Source organism: Vidua macroura, chromosome 8 (assembly GCF_024509145.1).
Source record: "Vidua macroura isolate BioBank_ID:100142 chromosome 8, ASM2450914v1, whole genome shotgun sequence".
Classification (NCBI taxonomy): Eukaryota; Metazoa; Chordata; class Aves; order Passeriformes; family Viduidae; genus Vidua; species Vidua macroura.
In genome coordinates this window covers 12,370,037-12,397,399 of record NC_071578.1, presented here as the reverse complement: position 1 = coordinate 12,397,399, position 27,363 = coordinate 12,370,037, and the positions used below count along the sequence as shown (strand labels likewise).

The window sequence follows — 27,363 nt, the reverse complement described above, 5'->3', positions numbered from 1 at the left end:
CTATGTCTGACCTGTGGCTTAATGTTGGGGATCCCTTGGAACTTTTGGGGGCTCCCTCGGAACTTTTGGGGGCTCCCTCGAAGGCACAGAGTGTCTCATGCTACCCACCTGGAAAGAGGGGAGCTCCATCCTATGGCTGGCATTAGGTGCCAAAGGCTTCTGTACAGTGCTCTGCAACCTAATGGGATACACTACGTGACTTCCAAATTTCCTACTACATCCTGGAGAGCCCCATGTAATGCTTTGGGCTTTGTTTTCCTTGGGCACACAGAGCACCCTTAGCTGGTGTGCACTGTCCTGATGCAGTGAATGAAGGTTAAATCAGGAGAAATGAGAAGCTTTTAATGCATCTTTGCATCATCTTTGGTCCCTAGGTGAAGTCTGAGTCACAGCTCTTGTTCATATATCAGGTCTACGATATCCACATTCTTTCTGGGCTCTTATCCCTTTGCTCTCAGTTAACTCCTACATCATTTGTGTCCAGCCCCTGCAGCACTGCTACTGGCCTCAAGCTACACAAGAGCAGGTTTTTTAAAATGAGCACTGAGGGGCCACAGTTCATACCAAATTGTTTCACGTGGCTAAGGTTATGGAAGCAAGCCTTCCCCCTTGTCCTCTAGTGCTGCTGCCTCTGCAGTCAGGTTGAGCCCACAATAGTGTTTTTAATAATAGCTGCAATTAGTGAAGTGTGCAATGGCTGAGCTCAAAGCATGGTTTCTTCCTCCTTTTTCTTTTTCTTTTTTTTTTTTTTTTTTTTTTTAATGCAGGCTTCCTTGTAGGGATGTGACTTGGAGAGGAATCCTTTATAGTTTGCTCACAGCCTGCTTAGGAAACCAGACTGGTGAGGCTCAGTACCTGATGACTTTTCTTCATGCAGCACAGCTGCCTCCATGCACACAGAAGGTATTCAGGCCAGTTTACTTGCTTGGAATGCCCAAACTGTGTTTCTGTTCTTCCTTCATTTCATGGATATTATAAGTCACATTCTTTGAGTTGTGGGTTCTCTGGACAGAAACACGCACAGGCTTGGTGCCTGCTTAGCTTGCTGGAGCTGCCTGTCCCACCTGCTGCTCCAGCACTGTGGTGATATGGGAGAAGTTCTGCCTGGGGAGCTGGAGGCTCTGCCATGTTCAGGAAATGAGCTGCTCTGAGGTCACTGTCCCTCTATTCATCCTCCCTCTCTGAGTAGTTGGGGACTCCCTCTTTATGGGCCTGTCCCCACATACACAAGCATCAGATGTAGGATGGGAATGAGAGCAGCATGCAGGATCTATCCATCCACAAGCTGGCTCTTCCTGCATGCTCTTCCACTCCTCAGCAGCTCCTCACTGATATTCCCATCATCACTCATGCCAGAGCTCCTGGAGCAAATTAACACAGTAGAAAAATTTCATGTATTTAATCCATTGCTCTTCTGTGTTTCTGTGCTGGTGGAGTGTGGCAGTGATGTCCTCTACACAGAACATCACATGTACCAGTCATTCTCTGATGCTTGTTTGCAGCTTGGCCATGGAAGCAGAAAAGAATTTGCAGGCCCTGGCACTGCCTTTATACTGTTTGTTGCTCTGAATTAGCCTGGGGTGTTTGCTGCCCAGACAGAGAGAAGGCTGTGATAGCCATCCTGGCATCTCAGATGTCTCCAGTGAGAGATGACCAGTGAAGTGTTTCTTTCCCAAGCGGCATCCCGAGGTGACACCACAGAATGACAGATGGTGTTGGGTTGCACGAGAAGCCTTGCTGGCGTAAGGGATATAAACAGCAAGCGTGAGCCCACATGATCAGTCTCTCCAAGGAGCTGTGGCTATTTGTTGGGGGTGGGAATTGTTTGCTCTAAGCTAAAGGTTCAAAGCTGAATTGAATCTCAGCTCCTCCAAAACCCCCAGTGCTCTCTGATCTGGTGTTTTGATTACCTGAACCCATTTTAAATGCTAGCTCAAGCGTCAAGCCCTTGCATTTCCATTTAGCTGTTTAAGGGAAACAATTTTAATAGCTACCCAGCTATTCATCAGGATTAGGCCCTCCTGGAGTAATTTGGATAGCATGAAAGCTAAGTGCAGTGTGATCCAAGCTTAACTTGGAACATCCAGAGGCACCAAAAAACATTTGCTTCTGTAACTGAAGTGCACTCCTCAGCCCCCGCTCTTCATACTGCTGGCCATGTCCAGGACCAGAAGAGGAGGGGCTGGGGGGCAGCCCTCTCTCCTGTTGTTCCTGGCCCTGATAGAAACTGGGAGAAGCAGAAATATCAGCAGGAAGCATGCACTTTTGGAGCTCCCACCCACAAGTCAGTGTGGGTGCAAAGGAGAGAATGATCTGTGTGCTGGGGTGCTCACCCAGCTTCCCCACAGGGTGCATCCCCCATGCCCTGGCACTGTGGCACAGAGCAAAGTGGCCTCCCAGGAGACCTCTGGAATTCCAGGGGAGCAGGAGCAGTTAATTTGTTCTTTATTTATTGTCTAAGTTTAGATGGCTACTATACTGCTCTGCCAAGTGCTGAGGGAAAAAATTCCTTGTTCCACATTGTATGTTTCTTGGAGTGACCTTTGCTGAGCTGCCAGCGCCCAGCCAGGCAGCACTGAGCAGGGCTTCACGTTGGTGCTGAAGATTTTGCTGGTGGCTTCAAGACTTGGGAATGCACATGGGTTTCCTCTCTTGTCCACATATGTATGCATCAAGAAGTTTTGGTTACTTAATCTCCTGTATGTACTGAGAAAATGCTAGAAAATGTTCTTTGAAAAAAAATTTTAAATTTAAGTTGAATAGATTAAGGTTGTTTTTATGCTGTTTTATGCATAGGTTTTATGAAAGGTTATTTTTATGCTGTTCTGCTGACTGGCTTTTACCTATCCAGACTTCACCAAGAGACCAAGGCATTTAAAAAAAAATTGAACATTAATGGCTGTTGTGGTGAGGACCTGTCAAGGGTGATGCTGGCTGCTTTCTGTGTAATTGCTGAGATCTGAAAGTGAGAGCTGGAAATCCCTTAAGAATCTGGTCTCTTTAAGCACTTTGACCCTTTGGGTTGGCTGTGGAGGCTCCTGGGACAGCAAAATTTATGTAAGACATTTTGCAGTGTCATCTTTTTTTTCAGTTTTGGGAAGTGTTGAGGCTGGATGGAGTTCAGCGGGTGAAAGGAATGGTTCTGTTGCATTTAAAAAATGCTGCTCCTTGTTCCTGAGGCTTGTTGGTTGCTTTACAAGGGGAGGCAGGAGAGTATCTGCTTTCTGTCTGGTAGGACAGAAAAAATAGTCTGTGACTATTTTATTCACAGAATGGTCTGAATTAAGATAAATTACTGAATCTTGTAAAAGTCATGATGGTGAGACAAAGCCTCTGAACTAGCTGAAAATAATGTCTTTTTGAAGCTCTCTCTATAAATTTTTACAGTGCTTTCCCTTTATATATATGTGTGTATATATATGTATGTGTGTAAATGTAAAAGCAAACAAACAAAACACAAATATTAGACAGCTTCCTGACTTTCACCATTTCCATAAAAAATAAAGGGAAAGTAATACATTAAATTATTTGCACTTTTTCAGTTGTCTAGATAGTGCTATAGTGAAATAACACAGTGCATCCAGCTGAAAAGGGAATTTACCTAGGACTGCAGATCACATGTAGACAGCAAGGAGGAATTATTGAAAAGTTTCAGAGATTTGTGAGGGGAAGCTCTCTACTCTCCACTGTCCACCTAGGCATTACATCTCAGAAGAGATGCTGCAGCTGAAAGGGACTGCTCAGTCTCTAAGAGGGAGGAGGAGGTCTGCTGGGACCTTTAGCATGTACAGAAAATTAAAATAAGACAGGAGAATGGGCCTCATCTCTGCTTCTCTGAAAAATAGAGAATTACCATGTTGAAAGTGAAGTAAGACTGTGAAGGAAGGAGTTTAGCTCTCATAGTTTATGTATTTAAAATACTTTGAGGATCTGGAAAAAGGAGAAGAAGGAATTTGTTGTTGTTTCTGTTGTCTTGGGACTGTTCTCCTGGTGCTGTGCTTTACAGTGTTGCACAACAAGCACAAGATGCATCTTGGTGTAAGAGGAAGTGTGGTAAGTCTCTTGGACACTTAAATACCTCTTGATTCCTCCCCTTGGACATGCATTGGCATGTTCTTGTGGTTCTTTCCTTCTCCCCACCTCCCCAGGAACAGAGACACCCAGCACTGCCAAGAAAGCACGGACAGAGATGGAGCCACACAGAAATATTTAGGCTCCCCTCTGTGTGGCTTTTACAGCAGGAGCAAGTGTGAAGACAAATATCTTACAGACTATTTCTTCCCTTCACCCTGCTCACATTTTCAACTGAACACATGCAATGCAAAGAGTAAAAATCAGAGCAGGACCTGATGTGCTTGAATTTTAGGCATCCTAGAGTTTTGTAGATCACAGCTACTCTATTTTTAAGATGTGCAGAAGATTCAGCCCCATAACTCTGGCTGCCAGGATGAAGTCCATCACCTATTGTTAATTGAGCTGCCAGGAGAACATTTAGGTATGATCACAGTAGAGCCTCACGATGGGAAGCACATTGGCAGTGTTGCAGTATGGAATGGTAGATGCCCTTGATGAAGAAGTACTTAAAGTTATGCCAGGTGTCTCCTCTGTCTGTCAGCATCCTCTTTGCTGAGCAGGAATGTGCTTAGTGCTTTGCGTTTCTCTTTGGGGAGCCAGGAGATACCTCTGCTGAAAGCTGAGACTCAAGTCTGAGCATTTGAGCCATCAGACGTGAAGTCTCTGATGATTTTACTTAGCCACTGGATGGTGAAGACAAATTTGGCCCTTGTAAAAACTTCAAAGCAAAGAGCTGGCTGAGGAGGGAGAGCTGATCCCAGCATTTCCTCCAAAAGCAGGATCTAAGAGTCCCCTGCAGCCCTGGGAAGGCTCACAGTTATGTGTAAAGCCTTTCATGTTCAGCCTCAGGAGGGCTGCTGAAACAGCGAGGGCAGGGTGGATTGTGACTGTCATTTGTGGATTGTTAGTGACTGTGCAGACTACAATCGATTTATTTAAAATTTCATAGTCTGTGTTTCCCATTTCAAACGACACAGATTTCCACTAGAAGGTCAGCTACTGGCCACCTGCTCCCCAGAGAAGTGCTTAAAAGGGCCTTTTCTCCCTTTTAACACCTAAAGCCTTTCAAAATTTAGCAAAGCAAGTGTGGGATCTGGCACTGAGGGCTCCAGGACCTCACTTCCTGCAGACACTGGAGGGTATTCACAGCATCATAAGCTGCTTGCAGGAGGAGAACTCATGTCACAGGTCCCAGGGATTGAAAGACCTCCTGAAGGCTCTTTGGGGAGGATGAGGGACAGGAATGGACACTGGGGAGCCTGGCTTTCTGCCCCTTAGTCTCAAGCACAATTACATCACACCCTGTTCACATGGTGCAGTTGATGACTGGTGAGAGAGTGGTGGGAGGGGAGCTTTGGGCAAGGGTGGGATCAGGAGGAGTGAGAGGCAGAGAATGGGATGAGACAGAGGTAGATGATTGTGGGTATGGAGTGCAGGGAGCCTTAACAGCAAAAGCAAAAGTAGAAACCTCACCAAAAGGGCCATTACAGAACACACTCATTTTGCTTATTTTGGAGAATCCATATGTTTTGTCAGAGCACCTTAATGGGACAACCTGCCTAGTGTTTGTAATCTGAAATCCTGTTGTCTTAACATGTTTTTGACTGTTAACATTTTCCAACCTATTGTGTAAATAGCTTCTATTTTAACATTTTGGCAAACTGCTTCCTGGGAAAAGCCTGATCCTTCCACCACTTCTCCAGGGTCCTATTGTCCGGGGTCTTACTTTTCCTTCCTGTTTCACATAAACGTGCAGAGCTTTGACAATTGCACTTTGTAATCTTGAAATGTGAATGCTTTCCAAGTCTGGAAGGAGTCTCTGAGTTTTTGAGATTGACCTTTGATTTCCAGTGACAGCCAGAATGGATTTCTGCAATTTTTCATGTTGCCTAGGGCCTGACATTGACTAATAGGACTGGATATTCAGCAGGAATGTCAGGAAACCTTCAGTGATGAGATTTATTCAGGCTGTCCATGCATAGTTTCAAAACTGTAGGGCTAAGTTCCTGTTTGGGGTGAAGGGAACAGTGTTACAACATGGGTGAACTTAGACCATTGCCCCTCCTTTCATTCCACACCCCTCCAGATCTGTCTGAGCAACAGCAAGCAGTCTGTTTTGCTTCAACTACTACAATAAGGACATGCAAAATCACATGGTTTTCTGTTGAAGACTAGCAGCAATTCCATTGCATTTGCCTTTTGTTTATCTTTCTTAAGAAAACAGCAGATTCTGCTTAGTTTTACTGAAAGAGTCCATTGCTGGCTGGAAATTACTATCTATTAAAAAAAAAAAATGTAGCAAGATGTAGGTCACTGTGTTTGAGAAAGGTTTGTGCAGAGCTTCTGCACTGACTTAATAGGGGGATGTGTGTGGGAAACAACTCACAGGAACCAGGGTGCACTGTAAAAGCAATTTTCAATTCTGGTTATGTCTTTTGGGCCCACTGGGGTTGCTACCAGCATGTGACCTGCTCCTTTTTGCCCCTGGGTGCTTGGGAAGACATCAGAGACCATCAGAACTCTGCTGCAGGCACAGATTCTTCAGGGCACCCCAGGGGTTGGCTGTGCCAAAGAAAAGGAAGGGTGCCAGGTGCTCGTGCCATGCACGGTGGGGGACTCTGCATGGTCCAGATTTGTTTTGGTGCAGCTTCATCTTTTCCAACAGAGCAGATGGGGGCTGCAGGGGAAAGGAGAGGGACTCTACAATTTGTCTGAGGCCATCTGCAAATGTAGATAAATGGAATAACTAGACCGTCACACAGAGCTTGTCCACAGAGCACTGGTGATGCAGTAGGATGGTTACACTGGAGTTCCTACTTTAAAATTCTTCATTCAGCTCTCTTGCTCTCCCTGAGTACAACCTCACTGACTAAAACAAAATTGATTTTTAATAGCCGATTCATTCTTTCCTCTCTTCCATATCTAGGACGGGGGAGTGATTGAAATTTTTTTTTCTCCTATTTGCCAGTACATGTTTTCATTTAACCAGCACTGGTTGCATCTAGGGGAGCGCTTGATTTGTATTTATTTGTATTTTTTTTAAGTGAAGCAGTATGTGAAAACAGTCCTTTTTTATGGTAAGTTTTAAGTAAAAATATTACTACTATTTTTTACAAAACACAAATTTTGATCTGACAGTATTGTTTTCAATACAGGATTGCTCTGAACCAGCCACTCAACCTTCCTTTGTCCTTAAGGCACTGCAATGGCTTTCACAGGAGTTGAAAATCACATTTCCATCATGCTCTCAGCAGCCGTTAGGGGCCCTAGCATGGCTCTTCCTTTGCACAGCAGCCAATGGGATGTGTGAGATATTTGTTTTCCCTTTATATTACCTGGCAGGCAGTGGGTGGGCTGTAGAATGCTGATATGGGAGGGAAGGTGTCCTGACCTCCTTTCTTTACAAGCTCTGGCACTGGGCATCCTCCTGGCCTGGAGAGGATCCCCACGCCAGGAACCAGCCCTGGAGACTCTGTAGTTCCTCCAGGGAAGGTCACTATAAAGGATCAGCAAGCATTTACTTGGATATTTAAATGCCCCTTTGGGCCCCTTGGATCAGAATCTGACCCTTGTTCAGGCAAAAGAAGAAACAAGCATCTGCTTCTCCAACATTCAAAGCAGTGTGAGAATTTTAAACCGATTTCAAAATAAAGACATTCGTTTGGGCATAAACAAACAGTCACCAAAGGAAGATTCTCAGAGAAATTTAGCTGCTGAATCCTTGACCTCTAAAGGACCTCTAAATATAGTATTGTATGCAATGTGTCTCTTCTTGTGGGTGAGATATTAAGAGCTTATTTATTTATTAGAAAGTAGTTTACAATGTAAGTAAATTAGTGAGTTCCAAGGCCCTCTCTCAGCTGCCAGATGCTGGGAGGATGTTTATGACCACTGTAAATAATTTCATGGCTTAATACAAACACATTTTTAGAAATCAAGGGCTGATGACTGCATGTTTATAGTGCAGTTGAAGATTTATCAATTCCTCCAGAGTATGAGAAATAAAACAAACAGTATTTCAGATATTTAAAAAATGTATAAAAAAGAAAAACCCCAAAGGTATCCTTCATTCACAGTGCTGTGGGCTCAAGTCTGCATTGCCTTGGCTGAGCTCTCCCAAGTCTCATCAAGTCAGTGAGATCAGGAAATGCTCAGCATCCTTCAGGACCCAGCCCATGCATTCTGGACACTGTGAAGGCTGGGGTTTCAACAGCACAGACAAATCTTCCCTGCACTGCATTTGCAGATCAGTTTGCTGCTGAATGACCTTTCCCAAGGTCAGCTTTAAATGACAGAAATCAGATCCTTCCCATCAGCAGAGCAGCAAGGTAGAGCAGCACAAGGGATTTGCTTTATGTTGTGGCTAAAAAGTAATAAGGACTGAGCAGCCCCTCTGGGTACCAGCAGAAGGGTGGCTCCAGAGGGAAACCTGCTTCCCAGACGTCAGACATAGAATGGAAATGGGGCTGGAGGGAATTTCCTTTTCAAGGCATGTGTGCAGCGAGGAATTAGAAATCAGCAAGGTGACGTCAGAGCGTATGTGGGATGCTTGGTAGGATTTTGTGAAAAGTCTCAGTGCCTTGGGGAGGGATGGGCAGAAATGAAGTATTACAGATGCTTCATTTGAGCTTTAAGTCTATTTTCAGCCTTTGTGTGGATGGTAGCGGAGAGCCTGAAAATATCAGCAGAAGCTGTGGGCTGCTTGTGTCATGGTGCCTTGTGGTAGCTGCACGTTCCCATGCTGTGCTCTCCATAGCAACATATTTTCAATGTAAAACCACAGAACCGGCTGAATAGTTATGAGCATTTACACTCTCATGTGCATGGGGAAAACTGATGATGCTGCTGAGCTGCTGCAAGGCAGAAATGGTCCTTGCTTTAAATTGCAGCTTAAGCTGGGCTTTCACTCTAGGGATGAAATGAAGTTTGATGATGGGAAATGCTTAGGCACAATAATTCACAGGTGCCTTGTTATTTTTTGGGGAAAAAAATGACCCTTTTTGAATTACCTAAGAAGTTCTGGGGGGCAGGAGAGTGCCCTGGATCTGCAACAGGGTAGAGTTAGATGGCTTGACACAATGAGGTTTGCCTGAGCTAATGGTGACAATTAAATAAGAGTAATTAACTTAGGGCAAAATACCTTTTTTGCAGTTTTGAGACAGCAGTCAAGCCCAGTGCAGCAATGCCTCAGATCTGGCAGGCTGAGGTTTGGGTGCTCTTGTTGCAGCGGTGTAAGTTTTTGGCAGAGAATGTTGTCTGGCACCATGCTGATCCCTTTCCTTGATGGTGCTGGATTGCCAGCCTTGAATTCAGCTGCGGGGGCTGCAGTCTCCAGCAAAGCAGAAGTGGCTGTGCAGCACAGGCAGGCAAAGCATGGCCATGGGCATGGCACTGGGATGGCCAGGGAGGTAAATGGATGGAGCCTGCAGGGCTCAGTGGCTAATCCTGGCCATGCCTGGTTTCCTTGCTCCTTGAATCATTCCCCTCCTGCCCGTTTCTGGGACCAGCAATATATGTGCTGGTCATGGCTTTGAGGTGTTTTGGCAGGTACCACAGTGGCAGAGTGTACCCTGAGCGTGTGTGTGGCTGTTGTCAAAGGAGCTGGCTCCCAGGCTCTGCCTCCAGCTGCCCATGGAGCAGGCATGCTCAGCAGGATGGCAAACAGGCACAGAGACAGTGACAGCATTTGACATGCCTTTGCTGAATGGCTGGGAGTGCTGGGGAACAAGGCTGTTGATCTGGAAAACAAGCCAAGATTAAGAAATATTAAATTTCTGGGGAGAGGAGGGTTCCCAGAGGGCTGAGAGGTGGAGAAAGTAGACTCTGGAGGTTACTTTGGGATGGCTCATTTCAAATGGACCATGAACCCTGACGTAGCACTGGTGCCTCTGGAAAGGACCACCCTGACAGTCAGAGCTCACCTCCCAAAACTGGGCTCTGGGGCATGGGCAACTGTTGATATCCTGACATAAATGTAGAGGTTGCTCTCCTCCTGGGGACAGAGATGAAGGATGGTGTCTTCTAATCACAGCTTTTAGGGAGCTCCTGGCAGGGTTAATGTAGCAGTGGGCAGGGTGAGGCAGGCACATGAGCCACCCTGTCCCTCTGAATTGCACCCATAGGTGCTGCAGCTCTCTGTGCCCCAGCAAAGCCACTGTGTGAGCAGCTTCTCCTATGGTTAAAAATTCTGGTAATCCCATAGATGTTTTGTTTGTTGTAGATGTAAAAGTGAACCCAGGAGCTATCCTGTTATTTGTTTCCTTACTAAATTATGTTTGCTTCATGTTGGTCACAAATAAGAATTTTCAAAGTACTTCAAAACTCATTCAAGAAAGAATTGGCATTGCCTGAGCCTGTGAGACCAGAGGCGACTGCAGCAGCTTTGACAGACCTGAATGAAATGCTTCTGGCAGGACGAATCACTGAAATGCAGTGGGTAGCAAAGTTGTCATTTATCACTATTCCTGCAGATTTGGGCCATGGTGGCAGTCCCTGTTCACTTCTATGCAGACAGGGCAGTTTTTCTGCTGTGGCAGCTCTTCCAGATGTGAGACAGAGCTGATGTGGCAGAGCAGGAGGGGAGAGCCTGCAGCACAGGGTGACCCTCACCTCGCCCCAGCAGGATTCAGCATCCCAGATGCACTGTGCTGGCTGTCAGCGAGCCAGCAGACAGACACTATTTGTGTTCTCAGTGCTGTCACTCTGTCTCCCTGCTAGCAACAGTGTATGGTGTGTTGGGTGTGGGGACAAGGCTGTAGTGATTTGGAGTCTCTCTAACTCAAGTGTCTCTTTGCCTACTCCAGCGGTTCTGATGAGCTCCATGATTTTTCCATGCCAGTTTAGGGACTAAATGCTGTCCCCATTTTCCCCTAGATGCCAGGCCCCATTGGATATGGTTGGACTGCCAGGAGCAGCCTTTTTTCCTTGTTGGCAGCATGGAGCAGAACCTGCATGTTCAACACTGTGGCCTAGTGGAGGGAGGGATACGCAGCCAGGAGGGATTTCATGGACTTCACAGCTCTTCAGAAGGGCTGCTAGCTCCAGGGTGCAGGGCTCAGCTTGGCCTGGAGAAGCTGTGGAACCCATCCCATCAGCCCAGGGCTGAGCAGCTGCACTGTAACAGACCAGCAGGACGTTTGCAAAAATGAGCAGGGATGCAGAGCCCTCTCAGTGCTTAATAGGAAGAGTAAAGAGCTGACAGGGCATACAGGCAGCATCTCAGCATCTCGCCCTGACCCTCTTCCCTGTGTTTATTATACTCTCTCACTGTGTTATGTCTAATAAGGGCCATAAACTCCCCTGGGATGGGACTTCCCATTTTTAATTGTCAGGCACAAGGCACACCTAAGCCACCTTATAAATAATCTTTCTGTGCAGTGGGAAACTTGACTCTGGAACAAAAAGGGGTGGCTATGGCAACCACTGTCTGGGTGCTCTGTGTCTTCTGTGGGCACAGAGCAAAGGGGATATGCCTTCTCCTGGGCTGAAGCAGAGTGTGCACAGCTTCCTGAGGCTCTTTCTTCATGTGACCATCGACTTCTTCCGGAGCATAAATAATCTCCGTGCTTTGTTGGGATTTCTTCTTCCCCCCCCCCCTTTTTTTTTTTTTTTTCCATTTTGCATACTTTGATATGAAAAAAAGTTACAGAACAGAAATACAGCAAGTAGTAACCCTTTCTTCTCTGTTTTAGATAGCAGGACAATTTGACCACATCCTCTGCTTTTTCTGCCTTCAGAAATGCTTTTACAGGTTTAGCTATGTGCCTTCACAGCACCATAATATGGTGGGTGGGAATGGGTTTTGATGTGAATTATCCAGGCTCTTGTTCTGATCACTGGACTACATCTGTGCTTGGAAACAAAGACATTTATAAAGTCCTGGTTGTTACAGTGCCAGCAACAGTGGGACTGTACTGAGCACAGTGGGAAGAAGTCTTTTTGCTCAAATATCCAGGTCCTAGAGAGACCTGGGATCAGTCCCAGGTTCCTTTGAGCAAGGCATTACTGGTGTTGGTGATAACATTTCAGTTGATGTAAACACATCATACTGCAATTTTTGTTATTATGTAGCAAGGGTTTGATAGTTCCCTACAACAGTTCAGAGTAGGTATAGAAAGGTTCACAATAACATTCTCACCAATATTGCTTTGAACGTTGACGCTGAAGGAGGCAGAAGCTGAAGAGAAATGAGTCTACTAATGGGATGAGAAATTCTTGAGTTTGGGAGAGTCATCCCGATATTGGTTACCAGATTGGTTAGCAGATTGAAGCTGGACAAGTGGATGAATGATCTGTGGATGAAGTGTATCCTATGATCTGTGCATTCAAATTGTCTTTACTGATAGGCATTGAAACTTTTCTCTGGGGTAGGTGAGAGTGAAGTTTGTCTTTTACTTGTTAAGGAGTTGGCTGAAGCTCTGGTAGCAAGATTAAGCTCTTTAGTTCCTTTAGATCAGGAAATTTTAAAAGAAATTTTAAGCCTAATGGACATTTTTCATGACAAAATATATGAAGAATTTGTAAAAGAGATGACCTTTTCACTTGTGTACCATGGTGGAAGTGAGCATGGACTCTTTCCCTGGTTCCCCCATAATTTTGTCCAGCAGGGACAGCTAGAGTGGGGGATCTAGGCTTAGTTTCAGGAAATCTCCTTTGCTGTTCTCCCCACTGGCGCAATGCAAGGGGACAGATGGAAAGCACAGTTTAGCAAATAATTATTTTTGTTCCGTGGAATGTGCTTTTTAAACCTTACCCTCTGCTCCTGGTTTGGGACTGCTGATATGCTGATGTGCACATTCTGTTGCCTTCAGTGGGATATAAATACTTATTTGGAGGAAGTGTGTGTTGCAGTGCTGTTGTGACATGGAACATGCCTAAACACATACAGAACTTTTCTGATTTGGTGCAGACAGCAGCAATTGTGCTATTTTAAAACAAGCTCATCAAGCAAGGCCTTGATTTACTGCTTCCATGCACAGCTGTGAGATTGCAGACTCCACCAGCTCTGGAACAGGAGTGGGGTGCATGGTGTGTAATGGCTGTACGTTACAAAAATGTCATTTTGTACATGTGGAAAGTGAGTCAGAAATTTTTTGAGAGCTCCTTCATGTTAAATTATGGGTGGAAATTCTCCAAGAAAGAGATCTTAAAATGAATTTAAACAAATAAAATATTCTGGATAAATAGTATTATGTGCATTCTTTCAGATATATGTTTGTTGGATCTTTAGATGAGGAACCAGCTTGGAGGAGGAGAGATATCTGTAAACTTAGTTAGTCATGGTTGAAAAATTGAAATACTTTTGGCAAACTCTAGCTGTTTTCTTGCACTATTTTCAAAATTCTATATTTCAGTGTTGAGTCTTGAAATAACATTTTAATCTTGAAAAATCACTGGCAACAGTGATTTCCAAACAAGCCTCAGAAACCAACTGGAGAAGCTCTTGATCCAATATTCATTTGCTTTTATAAAAGGAAGTAAGATAAACGGAACACTCTGCCTCAGGTTAGCCTGAAATACTGTATCTTCACAATTAATTTATTTTTTTCAGGCAGGCTATGAAATATTATCTATTATTACTGCATTTCAGAGGCTGCATCTTTAGTAGAAAATGTGCTTTTAGCCCTGTTAGGCGAGTTAGCAGCAAAATCCTTGTGATGTTCAGGCAGTTTATCATTTAGCAGTGCGTTTTGAATGAAACAGGACTGCAGCAAGCCCAGGCTCCTGGGGTTCCTAAGGAATTGAGTTTTCCCCCAGTGGCATGATATCAGTTCAATAAGCAATGGTGCTGGGTAAAATGCTGGCCCTTGGAGAGACCCTGACAGGTGGGAGGTGGTTGTTGCTGGGTTGAGTTCTCCCCCAGCAGCTGTTTGCAAAGCCATCAGTGATGGCAGGAGCCTGACACTGGGAAATGTGGGGAGAAGCTGCAGAAGGAGCCATCATCTCCATGGCTGCCTGAAGGCACAGGGGTAAATGAAAGTGAGTGAAAAAGGATAGATGCAGGAAGGGAGGATGATAAATGGGAAGGAGCCAGAAAGTGCTTGTTTTGAAGAAAATTGCTTGTCAGGTGATTCAGGGGGTGAGGGAACGTGTCTGATGCAGCTTGGAAATTGGCTGTGAGCACTGAGATGCTATGGAAACGTTTGCACAGTAACATAAGGTTTGAAATAGGCTTGTGAGAGGGCCCATGGCAATCTGTGGCAGAGCACATTGAGGTAAAGTTGTGGGGTTAACACTGCTTGCACTTGTGTTCTTACCTGAATAGGTGAAATAAGAGGCTCAGAATTCCTAGGAGGACAGGAGGGTAAAAAGGATGATAGTTCCAGGAGTAAGCAACAGTGTCAGAGCTATGAGAGGACAGCTCTATAAAGTTATTAGATAATTAGAATTTGCAATTATTGCCCTAATTTCCCATAAAGAAGTTTAAAAAACCCCAAACAAACCAGAGCTTTTCTACAGAGGAATTTACATTTTAAAGATAAGGAAATATAAGATAAAGTGACAATTGACAGTCTCCTGGGAAAATTAAGTCTATTACAGGTAATTAAAACAAGTGAAAAGGCTTTCCATCTATAGAGATAGTTAAAAGTGAAAAAGGCTTTCCATCTATAGAAATAGTTAAAGGAAATGGAAGGGAAATGTGGGTCACCCTACAGAGAGAGGCAGGACTGAGATTAAAAAACAATATATAGGTATGGTCCTAAAAGTGATGATTGTTTTGCTGTGGTTTCCAAGAGGGATAATAATAATTGTTCATGAAGTCCAGGAGGCCTGGGGCATGGAGGTGAAAATCATTGATTGGGGTGGGAGTGAAGTTCAGAGACTTCATATGTGAGTTGGGGATGGATTAAGGGGTGAATAACAGGATTTAGGTTGTCTCCACAAAACCCACGGCACATGGTTTCTGTTCAAACCATATTTCTCTGACTTTAAGGGGAGTTAGAAAACCCGTGAACACAATAAAGGGAGTCAGACCAGGAGGAGCCAATATCCAGAGGTGGCTGTGGCTGTGGATAGGCACATCTTCAACCTGAAGGATATTTGTCAGTCTTCAAAACTGCTGGCTGGGGAGGATGAATTTACCCCAAATGAAAAGCCTGAATGAAACTCAAATGTGTTGTTTGTAACACAGATGTTGCCAATACCCTGCAGACTCTCTCTGAACATCAGCTTTTTTGGAAAAGAAAACAAATGCGTAACTCTAACACACCAGTGGAAGTTTGTTCTCCATAACCTACTGCTAGACTCTTTCAGAACATTCATATTTTCTAAGGAGAACAGTAATTTATTTCAGTTTTATGATGCTAGTTATGCTCTTTGTGCTGTTTCACATGTGCAAATCAATTTGACATGCTTACAGATGTTGGGCAGAATTGTATGAATATTTGTTATAAACCAGACTGGTTCAGAGCACTTTATTCGATAATAAATGCCCCAAAACTACAATTTATCAGTCCATGTATAAGACTGTATGCTTTCATTCCTTAGATTTTATTGAAGAATATGCAGATGATCAGTACAATTACTAAGCTGGCCTGGGAACTGCAGTTGCTCACCCTGGCTTAAAAACAGCCACAATTCTCTAAAGCTTAGGGATTTTTATTTTCCCTTTCTGAATATTTCAACTTGGAAACTGGCAGCACATGAGCTCACATCCTTTTCAAATCCAAATAGTTTGTTTGTTTTTTTCTGTTTTGTTTTGCTATGATATTTTGTCTGTACTATTGGTACAACATTGACAACCCATGACAAGAAATCTGTGATAGTCACAGCAAACCAAGGTCATATTTGTGTTCTTGGAAAAGTGCTGTGAACAGATCCCAAGAGTTTTCCTGAGATTCATTTGGCAGGACGCCAGCTGCCTGATGGTATAAAAGCACCATTACCTCAGAGCAGGATTTGGTACTAAATGGCCACAGGAGCCACCAGATCTGCACAATGAATTTATCAAGCACATAGCTGTTGGTAACAACTAAAGACTAGGTTTATTCTCTTCCATCCCATGTTTTATCACCTCTCCAAAACTGAGTCATGCAAACCAAATAGTTTTAGTGCTCAATATCTCCCAAAATGCATGTAAAGAAATGCTGATTTTTATCCAAGTAAATGCAAACACAAAGCAAAGATGAGTCCAGGGAGATGAGCTTAAGCACTGTTGATTTCCACTCATTTCTGTTAAAGTGGCAGATGTTTGTAGCCTTGCAATTGGTTCCACAGGATCTGCTTTCTTTTGTAAATCAGCTTTAAAATCTGGTGACAATTTTTAGTGTAAATATGAATTATTTCTCCCACAGAAGAACTTTGGCTTCAGACTCTTTGTAACCCTTGGCTTGAGCTTTGACTTCTGCTCCTTGGTTATTGTTGAAATCCTCTCAAATGCTTCCATCAGTATGGGAAAAGCCATCTGAGTATCTTGTCAGAAAGTTGATCAGGCCTGTGTTGGTCACAGGCATACAAATAGACTCAGGTGATTGAAATACCTGCCACTCCTGCAATGAAAATGGCTGATATGAAATACCAGGTAATTTGCCTTCCAGGTTGCAGTGGGCAGGAAGCCAATATTTGCATGTAGTAATTAACTCCTGCTTTTACCACGTTGATGCACATTTAATGTGTGTTTGCTCTCCACTAACTGTGCAGTGATACCAAACTGGTGTGTTGGGAAGGGAGAAATTCTGGAAGACTGGTTTCCATGCTGGATCTGTAGTGGATGAGGAATCCCAAGTAGGCTGACTTTTGAGATGAAAAGAGCAACCTGCACGCAGAAGCAGAGCAGCAGCAGCTAGAATTCAAGAATAATGCATTGATGAAGAATTAGAAAATTATAGAGTGTACCATGGAAAATGGAGTGGTTTTGTTGTGCACTGAGCTAAACCCTAAGGGGCTTCACTTAAGAGTTCTGTCAGAGGAGCCATCTATCCCTTTGGACTGCTCAATCCATCCCACAGTTTCCAGTCTATAAAATAAGAGCATTAATTCTTCCTGCCTGCCACTCACCTCTTATATATCCTTTCTGTTTACATGGTGAGGAGTGTCTTCTGATGCAGAGCCCAGACTGCTGGGTTGTGATCTCAGATGCAGTTTGCCCCAGAGCAGATTTTACTGTCTCCTAAAGAGCAGCCTGGCATCTTTCATAAAGAGCTGGTACAAGTGGTATTGTCTGTTGGCTGTAGTTTTGCAAAGAGAGGAGCCAGAGCAGTGAGAGCAAATGGGAGCACCTTCATTTGAAATGGGGTATTTATACTGTCAATGAAGTAGTGAAATTCACATAGCAAGATACAGTGTAAATAGATTTTATGTCCTTGATTTGATGTGGGTGTTTTCAATAAGGAATGGTTGATCAGAGTCAATAACTCAGGCAGTTTGATTTCTCAGTTGTTCATAAAGAGAAATGTACTTTGTAGAAGTGAATTCCTAAGAATAGGGCAAAATGAGATTTTTAGTCTGAATCATTCCTTTGAGGGATTTTAAACATTTGCCTCCCACATGCTACAATAATGCTCTGAAAGTGGTTTCACTATATGGGCCGAGAAGCTGCATTCTGGCGCCTGATGGTTTATGAGAAATAAACACAATGGAGTGGTCTGGGGTTATATAAATTCACCATTTAACAGTGCAAGCAGTAAGGGGAGAACCTGTGTGCAGCATCAGAGCAGAAGGACCCGTCCAGGAGCGTGGGTCTCTGCAGCATTATGCTGAGCACGGCAGATCCCAGTCTCCTATCCAGACCTCACAGGGAGAGTAAGAGTGTGCAGAAAAACAAATAGTTTTATAAGTATCTCCTCTCACATGGCCAGCAGGGAAAAGCACTTTAGACATACTCTCTGAGTGAAGCTTTCCCTCTTAATGACTGTGAGCAGGGCCTCAGCATTCTTCACTTCTCAGTTTTTCTCCTGTGTTTATTTTAAGTAAGGATGATTTTTACTCTCCTGTTTGCATAGCTCCTCCTGCTACAACAAAGCAGTTAGGATGCACATGGGAGAGACTGAGGGAGCTTAGAGCAAAGCATCCCAAGGTGATGAGGATGTCTTTACAACGTAAGTACAGCAGGCTGCATGAAAATCTGCTTCCAGTCACCCATTAATTTGGGTGGACTTTGAACCCAGGGCTACAGAATGGTCCTTCTTTTCCCAGACCCAGTCACAAATGCTTTTCTTCTTTCCACTGGAGGTGATGCTGTGGGCTGGATGCCATACACGCATCAGGCAAGCTGGCAACCAAAGGAGTTTGAGAACAGCTATTACTCCTTGCCACCAGTTGCAGTGATCTCCATCCTTACTTTAGGAGGGATAAATGAGAATATAAGTTGCTTCCATTTTACCATATTTTCAACCCTCAGTCACCTTAAAGTACATAATAAGTTGAGCTATAAACAAGGTACAGAAATTGTTCTGGCCACTTCTGCACTGTAGTGTGGCACCCCCCAGCAGTGCACATCAGCCTGCCAGGACTAAGCCAGCGAGGGAGCAGTGACTGCCACAGCACAGCACAAGGTAGCTGAGCTGAGATTAATAATGCACTGCCACGATGGGCAGTACGAGCCTGGGAGCGACAGAAGGCTCCCACAAGCACAGGTTTATTTCTTGTCTTACGACTGGTTGCTTTCCCCAGTTGCCCTTGAGTGTGATGCTATTTTACAGTGTGGTATCTCTGCCTCATATTTCAAACACCTCTCTCTGCAACGTCAAGATCCTGCCAAATGGACTGTTTGGTGCATAATTCTGCTGCAGACCACAGAGGTGGTACTGCAAAGTTACAGGTGTTGGAAGGGCAGCTGTCCTCTCTGGGTAACTCCTTGTGACAGGTAGAGCTGATGGTGGGAAAAGGAGCCTTCATCTGCCCTCCTGAGTGGGAATGCAGCCACTCGAGGGTGGTGGGAACAATACAGCATGCATCCTTTTGCAGGTGCAGGTTTACACAGAATATCCTTGCGGGGCCCTCTGACTTCAACGTGTCATTTGGTAGCTTAGTACCCCTGAGGTTCCTTGGTCATGGAAATTAGACCATGAGCACCAGTACTCACTGAAAATACCATTACGCAGTGAAGGATTAAGAGAAGAAAATTGCACTTGTGAAAAGTAAAGCAAAGAACAGAAGGAAGGAAAACCATGTGTTTTCTCATGGAAAGGGAGGCATCATACCAGCAAAATTCTGGCCTTGCCAATTTTTTACTCTTGGCCTAGTAGCTGAGGACAGAAATGTTCTCCAGATGCAAGGAATCACTAGGCACTTCCTTGACTTCTCAGCATTTCTCTCTCCTGGGAGGGAGGGAGGATCATTAGAAATGGGATATGTTCTTAAGGTTCTCACAGAATGGTCTGATTCCCCAAATTATAAGTTATTTTTTTGTAGTAGTAAGTCTCAAAGTTGGTTTATTTACACTGGGTGTTCCATAGCTCATTCTGGAGACTGGTTGCAGACCTCATACTCTGAAGAATTACAATTCATGGACATCACAGGATTGCACCAATCTCAGGAAACTGATCAAGAGGAGGTCTGTGTCCCTTGAGCTGCAGTTAAACACAGACTGAGTTTCCAGCCTGTGTGTGCATCCAGCTGAGTTTGCTCTGCTGTCTTAGATCCTTTACAGGTGTAGGAATACTGGCTGCTCATGACCTTGGAAAGTCAAGCCTTCAGGCAGTTACAGACAGTACTGAAAAAGAAAAAGAGGAGGGAAATGATGATTTGACAGTCTGACAGCAACACATTCCCTGTGGGCATGTGTGGGGCTGAGATGATCTGTACATGTTGGTGTATTCAATTTGCATGTATGTGATCTCTATATATTATAGAGATAATGTATGTATTCTACATATTAACATAACACATGTTTAAGGAAATAAATTATTTTGAGAAGGCAATATTTGGCAGTAGTTCAAAAGAAAGGTGGTAGTGAAATACTTTTGATCTGAGTGCAGTGATTTCAGCTGCATCTGTCTGCTCATCAGCCCTTTGTAAAAGCTGTTTTAGAGTGTTGCTGCAGTTGCATTGAGCTTGCACAAAGTGGGAAGCTCTTCCATGCCCTCTGAGCAGGAAAATGGAAAGCTTTGAAACCTCTGGTATAAGGAAGATACTTGAAATTATTTTTCTGTGTAAGGAATCACCTGCTGAGAATCTAGATTTTGCAGATGAACCCCACTAAAGAGGAGAAGAAAACAGAAGGCAGCTGAACTGCTCAAGTGCCCTTCATTTCTACTTAGATAAATTAATTACTCCTCCTTAACCTTTTTCTTAAACAAAGCTAGAAGAAAATACAAAGGCATTTGTAAGGATAGACATCCTTTAAATTCAGTGTCTCAGATTCTCCAACTGAGGAGCAGAAAATCTAGTATTTAGTGGAAAGGATTTCCACTTTGGCTTTGTCTGTACTGCTACCAGAAACTTTAAGTCTCAAAATCCAGAAATAACATCGTAACTGCACTGATGCAGAGCTCAGCAAAACCTCTCTGGAAAGCTACCTGGGCAGCCAGCTGCACTGAGCTGCCATGGTCGAGACCAGCTTGCTGGTGGTGCTAGTGCTTGCTCCGGTGGCTTGGGGACAGCTGTGGTCTTCACAAGTCCATCTATTCTCACCCAAGGTGATCTCTCATCAATTGACTTTTCCCAAAGTAACACTGCCAACTGTCTTATACAAGAAATTTTATAACCTTGGATGTTTAATGAAGAGATGAATGATTTCTAAATTCTTCAGGATGAAGCTGGGTGGTCCTTGGTAATGGGCTGTTGGACACACGTTGTGTCTTATAGTCTTGTCACATGAAGTCATTCAGTCTTTTTGATGTGTCCCCCAGATTTGTCTCTGTCAATATAAATGCTCTCTCTTTTGTAGGCATTAAAAATCACTTGTAAATGTTCTGCAGGGCTAAGGCTGTGTTACTCCAGCATGAAGAGCTTAATCTGTATTCAGCATGACTAGTTTGGTCTGTGTTTAAAAAGTGAAAACTGAAGCTTTAAAGGAAGAAAACAACTAATTCCTGGGCATCTTCTTCTGAAAGAAAGTGGTCAAAGTCACCTCATCTGTTCCACATTTCACCAGATTTGTTCTTTCACAGCTCTTGGCCATCATCAGTTATTGTGGGTAAATGGCATTCCACATTTCTTCCAACCTACCTACTACCCCAAAAGATGAATCCCACTTTTGTTTTGATTTATATTCAATGGACTTTTTTTTTCCTTTGGCTGGATATTTTGTGATGCAGGCCAGCATCTCTTAGAGACTCATCTCTAAATTTTCACAAACATACTTCAGAAGCCAGTAAACTGCAATCCTTTCCTCCATGGTTATTTGCAAACATTAATGAACTAAGTGTCACAGTCACTTCTGTATGCTAGAGACATCTTATTCCTTAGGTGGCCATACATCTGAGCTACTGAGGGATTTAAGTAAAACAGTTGGATATGTAACCCTGGTTTGCTATCACTGGCATGTGTCTTGTCTGCAGAACTCCATCTCTCTTAACCTCTTTTCAGATGGAAAAAGATATTCTGTCCAGCAGCCAAAGGGAAATGCAAGCATCCTGGTGGAAAACAAGCTGTTTCAAAACCCTGGCTGCAAGCTACCCACACATCACAGTTGTCAGCCAGGCTGCACATGCATAGTTACAGGGAATAAAATAGAGAGGACCTTCTGTTCCTATTCAGAAAGGTCTCTATCCATTCACCTACACAAAAGGATTGTCATCAGCTGCCAGTATTAATTTGTTCTCCAGTGTAGGTTTCCGGCTAAAGAAGGATAAAATAAGTCCAGTGCTATCCAGCAGGAGCACTTGGAATGCAAATGCTAGCCCATATATTTCAAAGCATTAATGTGACCCACTTCTAGATTACTTGGGGTAATTTCTGATTTTATTTATTCCTCCTTTTCTTCAATTAACTTCTGAGAGGCTGAAATATCAGTATGCAGAAAATCAAATATGAGAAACAAAGCCCATTTTTATTTTAGGACTCTGCTTTGCTTGTAATAGCAGTTTATTTAAAGAGGAGCCTGGAATAATCCAGTTTAAGCAAAGCAAAGAGCTCTACTGAAGCCAAACCTTGTGTGGGTGTGCTCTTGTCAGGACTCCCAGAAGAGGAGGACAGGAAAGACTGTTAGTTAGACCACAGATATTGCAGGAGATGTTGGTTACTCAGTAGCTGGCATTATTCCTTGGCATGCCAGTACTGAGCTACTACTCAGGTATACTGGAAGAGAATACATCCCATTGGGAAAATCCTCAGATAATCTGATATCCTGCTCTTTGTTGTCATAAAGAAAATCCCAAGGATATGTGGTTGGAAGAGGTGTCAACTGCAAGGGCCTGGCATGTGCTTTAGGGACAGCTTTGCCTCTCCCTCTTGTGCTGTGTTTGCAGCACGTCCCACGCTGGGGTCTGCTTTGTGTTGTGTAGGGTGGTGTCACCTCCTACTATTTGGACCTGGACTCAAAGCCACAACAGACTTCAGTCCAATAGGGTCACGGCTTCTTACACCGTCCCAGGAGTTTCCCACATACTCAATTTTCACACAAGTGAATGGTCTCCTCATGCTTCTCAGAGGTCAGAAAGTTGGATATAAGAATAAATTTTTGCATTATCTCAGCTTTCTTTATAATTTTTAATGAAGGGTTTTTTTCTCGGTATATTGTTCTTTAAAATTTCTAAGACAAGAGCACAGCTAAGGCTCTGATAAATATAAGTAATTTCAGCATTAAAGACAGGGGAGTATGTTCCTCAGAAAAATAGTCAAATAAATTTGTTAGTTCTTGAAGCAGCAGGCAATACTAACAAAGAAGATAAGGTTCAATTTTGTTTCTACTGGTGGATTTGAATGTCTGAGCATCATCTTTCTTAATTATGTATCTGTGGATTTAAATTTTAATTATTTGGATTGGAAATGATAAATGATTATATTGTATTTCTAAAACCTGGCATATTCTCAAATTCTGCAGTATAAAATTTATATCTGTACTGCTCTGCAGTGAGAACCAGGACACTAATGATAAGCTATAGACAGAAATATTAATTAAATTTTATATGGTGATAAATAATACAGAGCTGAACATAGCAATTTCTTTAAAATAAAAAAAAAATATAGCTAGATATTTGTTTCATAAGTCTGTGAGAATTACTGTAGACAATAAAGAGGGCATGAAAACTTAGAGCCTGTATAGATATTGATTGGTATGTTGAGGGTATATTTCAGATATTTATCCTCTGCTTTCCCTCTCCAAGGAGAGCCTCCCTTGGGCAATTCTTGCCATTGATTTTGAGTCTGCCTGCTCAGAAGCTGGAAATGTTGTTGCTGGTGGGGAAAGTACAAGAACAGCAATTGATTGCAAATGTATTTTATGATACTTTGCTCCCATATTTCAAAGGGGAAAATTTATTAATGGTGGCAGGTCTCTGATTCTCCCTTTTAAACATATTGAGCAAACCCATATTTTTTTAAGCTCCTGAACGTTTTGATTTTCTCCAAAAGTGACCCCTTTTTTGTTTTCTTTCTCCCCCCAGACAGTGAAATCATCCCCCCTGACTGCCTGCGGCCCCGCTCCTTCACGGCCATCCGCCGGCCCTCGCTGCGGCGGGACACGGAGGACACGCGCCTCTCGGTCAGCCTGTGTGACCTCAACCTGCAGGAGGACACCTTCCACGTGACGGCCACCACCTGCCCCATCCCGCAGAACTCCCTCAACTCCCAGCACTCCCACCTCCTCCCGTCCCAGCTGGAGAGCGACCTCCGCTTCCACCACCTCCGGGGACCCCACGTCAAAATCCTCGATGACCAGACCGTGGCCCGCCTGGAGCACGCCCGGGAGGAGAGGACTTTGGTGTTCACCAGCAGACCCCTTCGGATCAATGAAACCATTTTCGTCAAAATCAACAAGTCCAACGCTGTGCGCACAGGGACGCTCTCCTACGGGGTGACGTCCTGCGACCCCAGCACCCTGCGCCCCAGTGACCTCCCCTATAACCCCGAATCCCTGGTCGACCGAAAGGAGTTCTGGGCCATCTGCCGAGTGGTGGTGGCCCTCCAGAGCGGAGACATCCTGGGATTTATGGTGAATTCTGATGGTGAGCTGCACTTGAGCCACAACGGGGCCGGCGTTGGCATGCAGGTCTGCGCGGACTGTTCCCAGCCCCTCTGGATGTTCTTCGTTTTACATGGCGCCATCATGCAAATTCGATTGCTGGGTATGTTGGACCCCCTTTTTCCAAACCTTGTGCACAAGGAAGCAAGTGGGAAGTACATCATGGGAGAGGGAGTGAAAGGCTCCCTCCTTGCTCTAGGATGCGGTACAAATTTTGGTTTTATAAAAAGGAAAAAATATGCAAAGGCACAAACATAGCATATGGGTGTGAGTTACAAGACTTAACCTCCTTGCACTTCTGTAACACCCTTTGCATGATGGTCTCAAAGACCTTTTCAGGTAATGAATTAAGCCTCAGGGACCTCCATTGGAGTACAGATAAGTCATCACTGACCTAGGAGAAGCAAGGAGGGCAGAGGACAGGTGCCTTGGGCTGCGCTAATGTAAGGCACAGCCAGCAGGAGAAAGGAGAGCTGATGCCCTTTTCTGTGTGTTAGATATCTGGGATGATGGACTCCCAAAAGAGGAGTGCTCTGGCTTTCCCCATGCTTGTATGTGAGAGGCAAGCCAGCAAGCAGAGAGGAAACCCAGTGGTTCACTGAGCATGGCATTGACCATCTCAACAGGAGAAAGGTTTCTTTGTCCTCCAGCCCTTTTTAAGGCAGTGTAGCTCACACAGGTTGATAGACCTCTGAAGAGCTGGCCTCTTGGTATTTTTGCTATATCTTGGTATTTTTTCAGCTCTTTTAGCTGACATACTTCACTGAAACACTGCAAGTCACAGTTCAAGGGTGTGGAGGGAAAAGCTTTAAGATAACATTTCTCAGGATCAAATTTACTTTATTTGTGTGTATATTAGACCAAGTAATGGAGGTGTTCAGACATTAATTTGAACCATATCATGGTTCTGCTGGCATCAGTGTCAGGCAGTAAAAGATGGATTCTGAGAACATGATGTAATTCCTGGTACTCCTCTAAACGAAGAAGATTTAAAAATGCTCCTTTCTGTTTATGCTGTTATAGAACTTTAAGTATACTTATATTCCATGTTGCTTCAAATCCTCCCCATACCTAACAGCAAAAAAAAAACCCCAACAGCCTGCCTCTCCATCAAACTCAAAAGCCAACCAACACCTCCTTTTTTTTTATGATTTATAGACAGTCTTTAAAGATAAATTGTGAACACACACACATCTGTCTGCAGGGTCCAGTTCACCTTAATCACAGTATGAAATGCCTTGTATCATTTGTTTGAACTTGACCACAGGCCTCTGCTGTGAGTGTTTTGTGGCTGTTAAAGGCTCACAGAAGACAAATGTAATACTGCAATTTATTTCTAGGAGCCCGAGACTCAATCCCTGCTAATTCAGCCTGATTACATTTGATGTGGGTACTGTACATAATCCATGGTTAGCTCTGCTCTCCACCAGCATGTCATTGTGATAATGGTAGGTGAAGTCAAACAGAGCCCAGTAAAGCAGGAGATTAAATGCTCCTGTGTATGTTAGAAGGAAAACATACTTAGGTCACTGAGCTGCTGGTAAAACTAAATCATCAGCCAGTGCTTCCTTTCATATGAGATCACTCATTCTGGCAGTTTGGCACAGAGCAAGCAGCCTGTTTGCAATGAGCTCTGAAACAGGGCAGCAAGGATGTGTCTCCCCAGAGGGACAGAATCACATCCTCATACTGAATTTGACAGAGCATGGACATGAACACAGACCTCCTGTGTAAACCTCCTGCTGTGCATGCCCTGCGAGTGTCCTCCCTGCTTGATCACAAGTTCAGCCCAAACCAGTACATCCCAGTGCATGTTTTAGATAAATCTACAGTTGTATGCATGAAATGAATTGCGCAGAGTTGGAAAATCCCTCACTTCTTGTGTTTGTGACCATGACAGGCTTTTCTAGACTCGGTCACTGGAAAAGAACCTGAGAATGGGCTATTGTTCCTTAGTGAGATGTAAGTGCAAAGAGCTGGACTTAATGACCTTGCCTCTCTCAAGGAAAGGGTAAGACCCTGCTGAGTGTACAACTTTATCCACATCAGCTTGGGCAGCAAGCTGTTATCTCCAAGTTAAATGCTATGAAATTGGAGCTTGCCTGTAGTTTTTATCAGGTATTAAAATACAAATAGAGATTTTCATACCTATATTTCCAGTATGACAATGCTGGGAGCAGTGCAGTCCCAGTATCAGTACAATATCAGTGTAGTGCAACTGCCCAGAGAAAAGTACTGATGCTGTCCCAACTGAATCTCTGCAACTGCAGTAATGACATGGATCAGCAATATCCTGACAGAAGGCAAAGAAAATAATGAACTCCCATCTCTAACTATTGCAGTTTTATTAGGGAGGTGATGTGCACTGTTTGCACTGCAGTGGAACAGATTATGGTGCTTGCCATAATACGTGTCATAATAATATTAGAAAATGTAAGAAGAATGTAAAGTGTTCATCTTTCTAATGACATGCTCCATCTTCAGAATGCAAACAAGAGTAATTTTGTGAGATCTGTCTTTTGTCATTTGAGCTTTATATCACAGCAGAAGACATTTATACTCATCCTTTTCTAGTTTAAATAGAAAAAGTGAAGTTACATATCCTTGAAAGAAATGAGACACAAATGTTGCAAAAGGCATAATTGCACCAAACCTATCCTAAATAGCAGATGTCGTTCTATTTCTGGGCACACCATTATGAGATTAACCAAAGCAACATTATACAGTGTTAAAGGAACATCGGCAGTACAGCTGACTAGAAAATGAAATTAAAGTTGCTGGGTTTGCTTCTTCTCCAGCTTTTCAGTTTTGTTTGGAGAATGGACAGCCACTCTTGCCCCTAGAGAACGTTTGTTTTTCACTTGGAGAACAAGATGACTCCAGGTATTGACCACTGGATACTGTATTTCATGCCTAAACATTATTTATTTGGTACTGAGGCAGAGCAGGAGCAAACTTAGGTCTCTGCTTGCTTGTGACTTTGCCACAGAAGCTGACATTTGCTGACTGCAGTTATTCCACAGTGCTGGAGATACAACATTTGTTTCCTAATATCAGGGGAGACCATCTCTAGCCAGGCTGGTGATCTTACAGGACTCTGTAGGAGAGGAGGGCAGTGTGGGGTTAGCTGGATAGTAAAGAATTCTGACTTCTGTTTTGCTCTTATCAATCTGGCATTATATACTGGCAGTATATTTGCTGTAAAAGAAATAAAACAGCTGAAA

The 27,363-nt window shown here is 43.7% G+C and overlaps 1 protein-coding gene across 5 annotated transcripts in view; it reads left to right on the top strand.

The window, feature by feature from the left end:
* The window catches only part of NEURL1 (neuralized E3 ubiquitin protein ligase 1), a 144,960-nt gene that overhangs the window by 103,916 nt on the left and 13,681 nt on the right, over window positions 1-27,363 (top strand). For all 5 annotated transcript variants that reach the window (XM_053984304.1, XM_053984309.1, XM_053984308.1 and 2 more), the window contains one exon: window positions 23,562-24,242. In XM_053984304.1, the coding sequence (XP_053840279.1) occupies window positions 23,562-24,242 (681 nt within the window). The remainder of the gene's footprint in view (window positions 1-23,561; window positions 24,243-27,363) is intronic.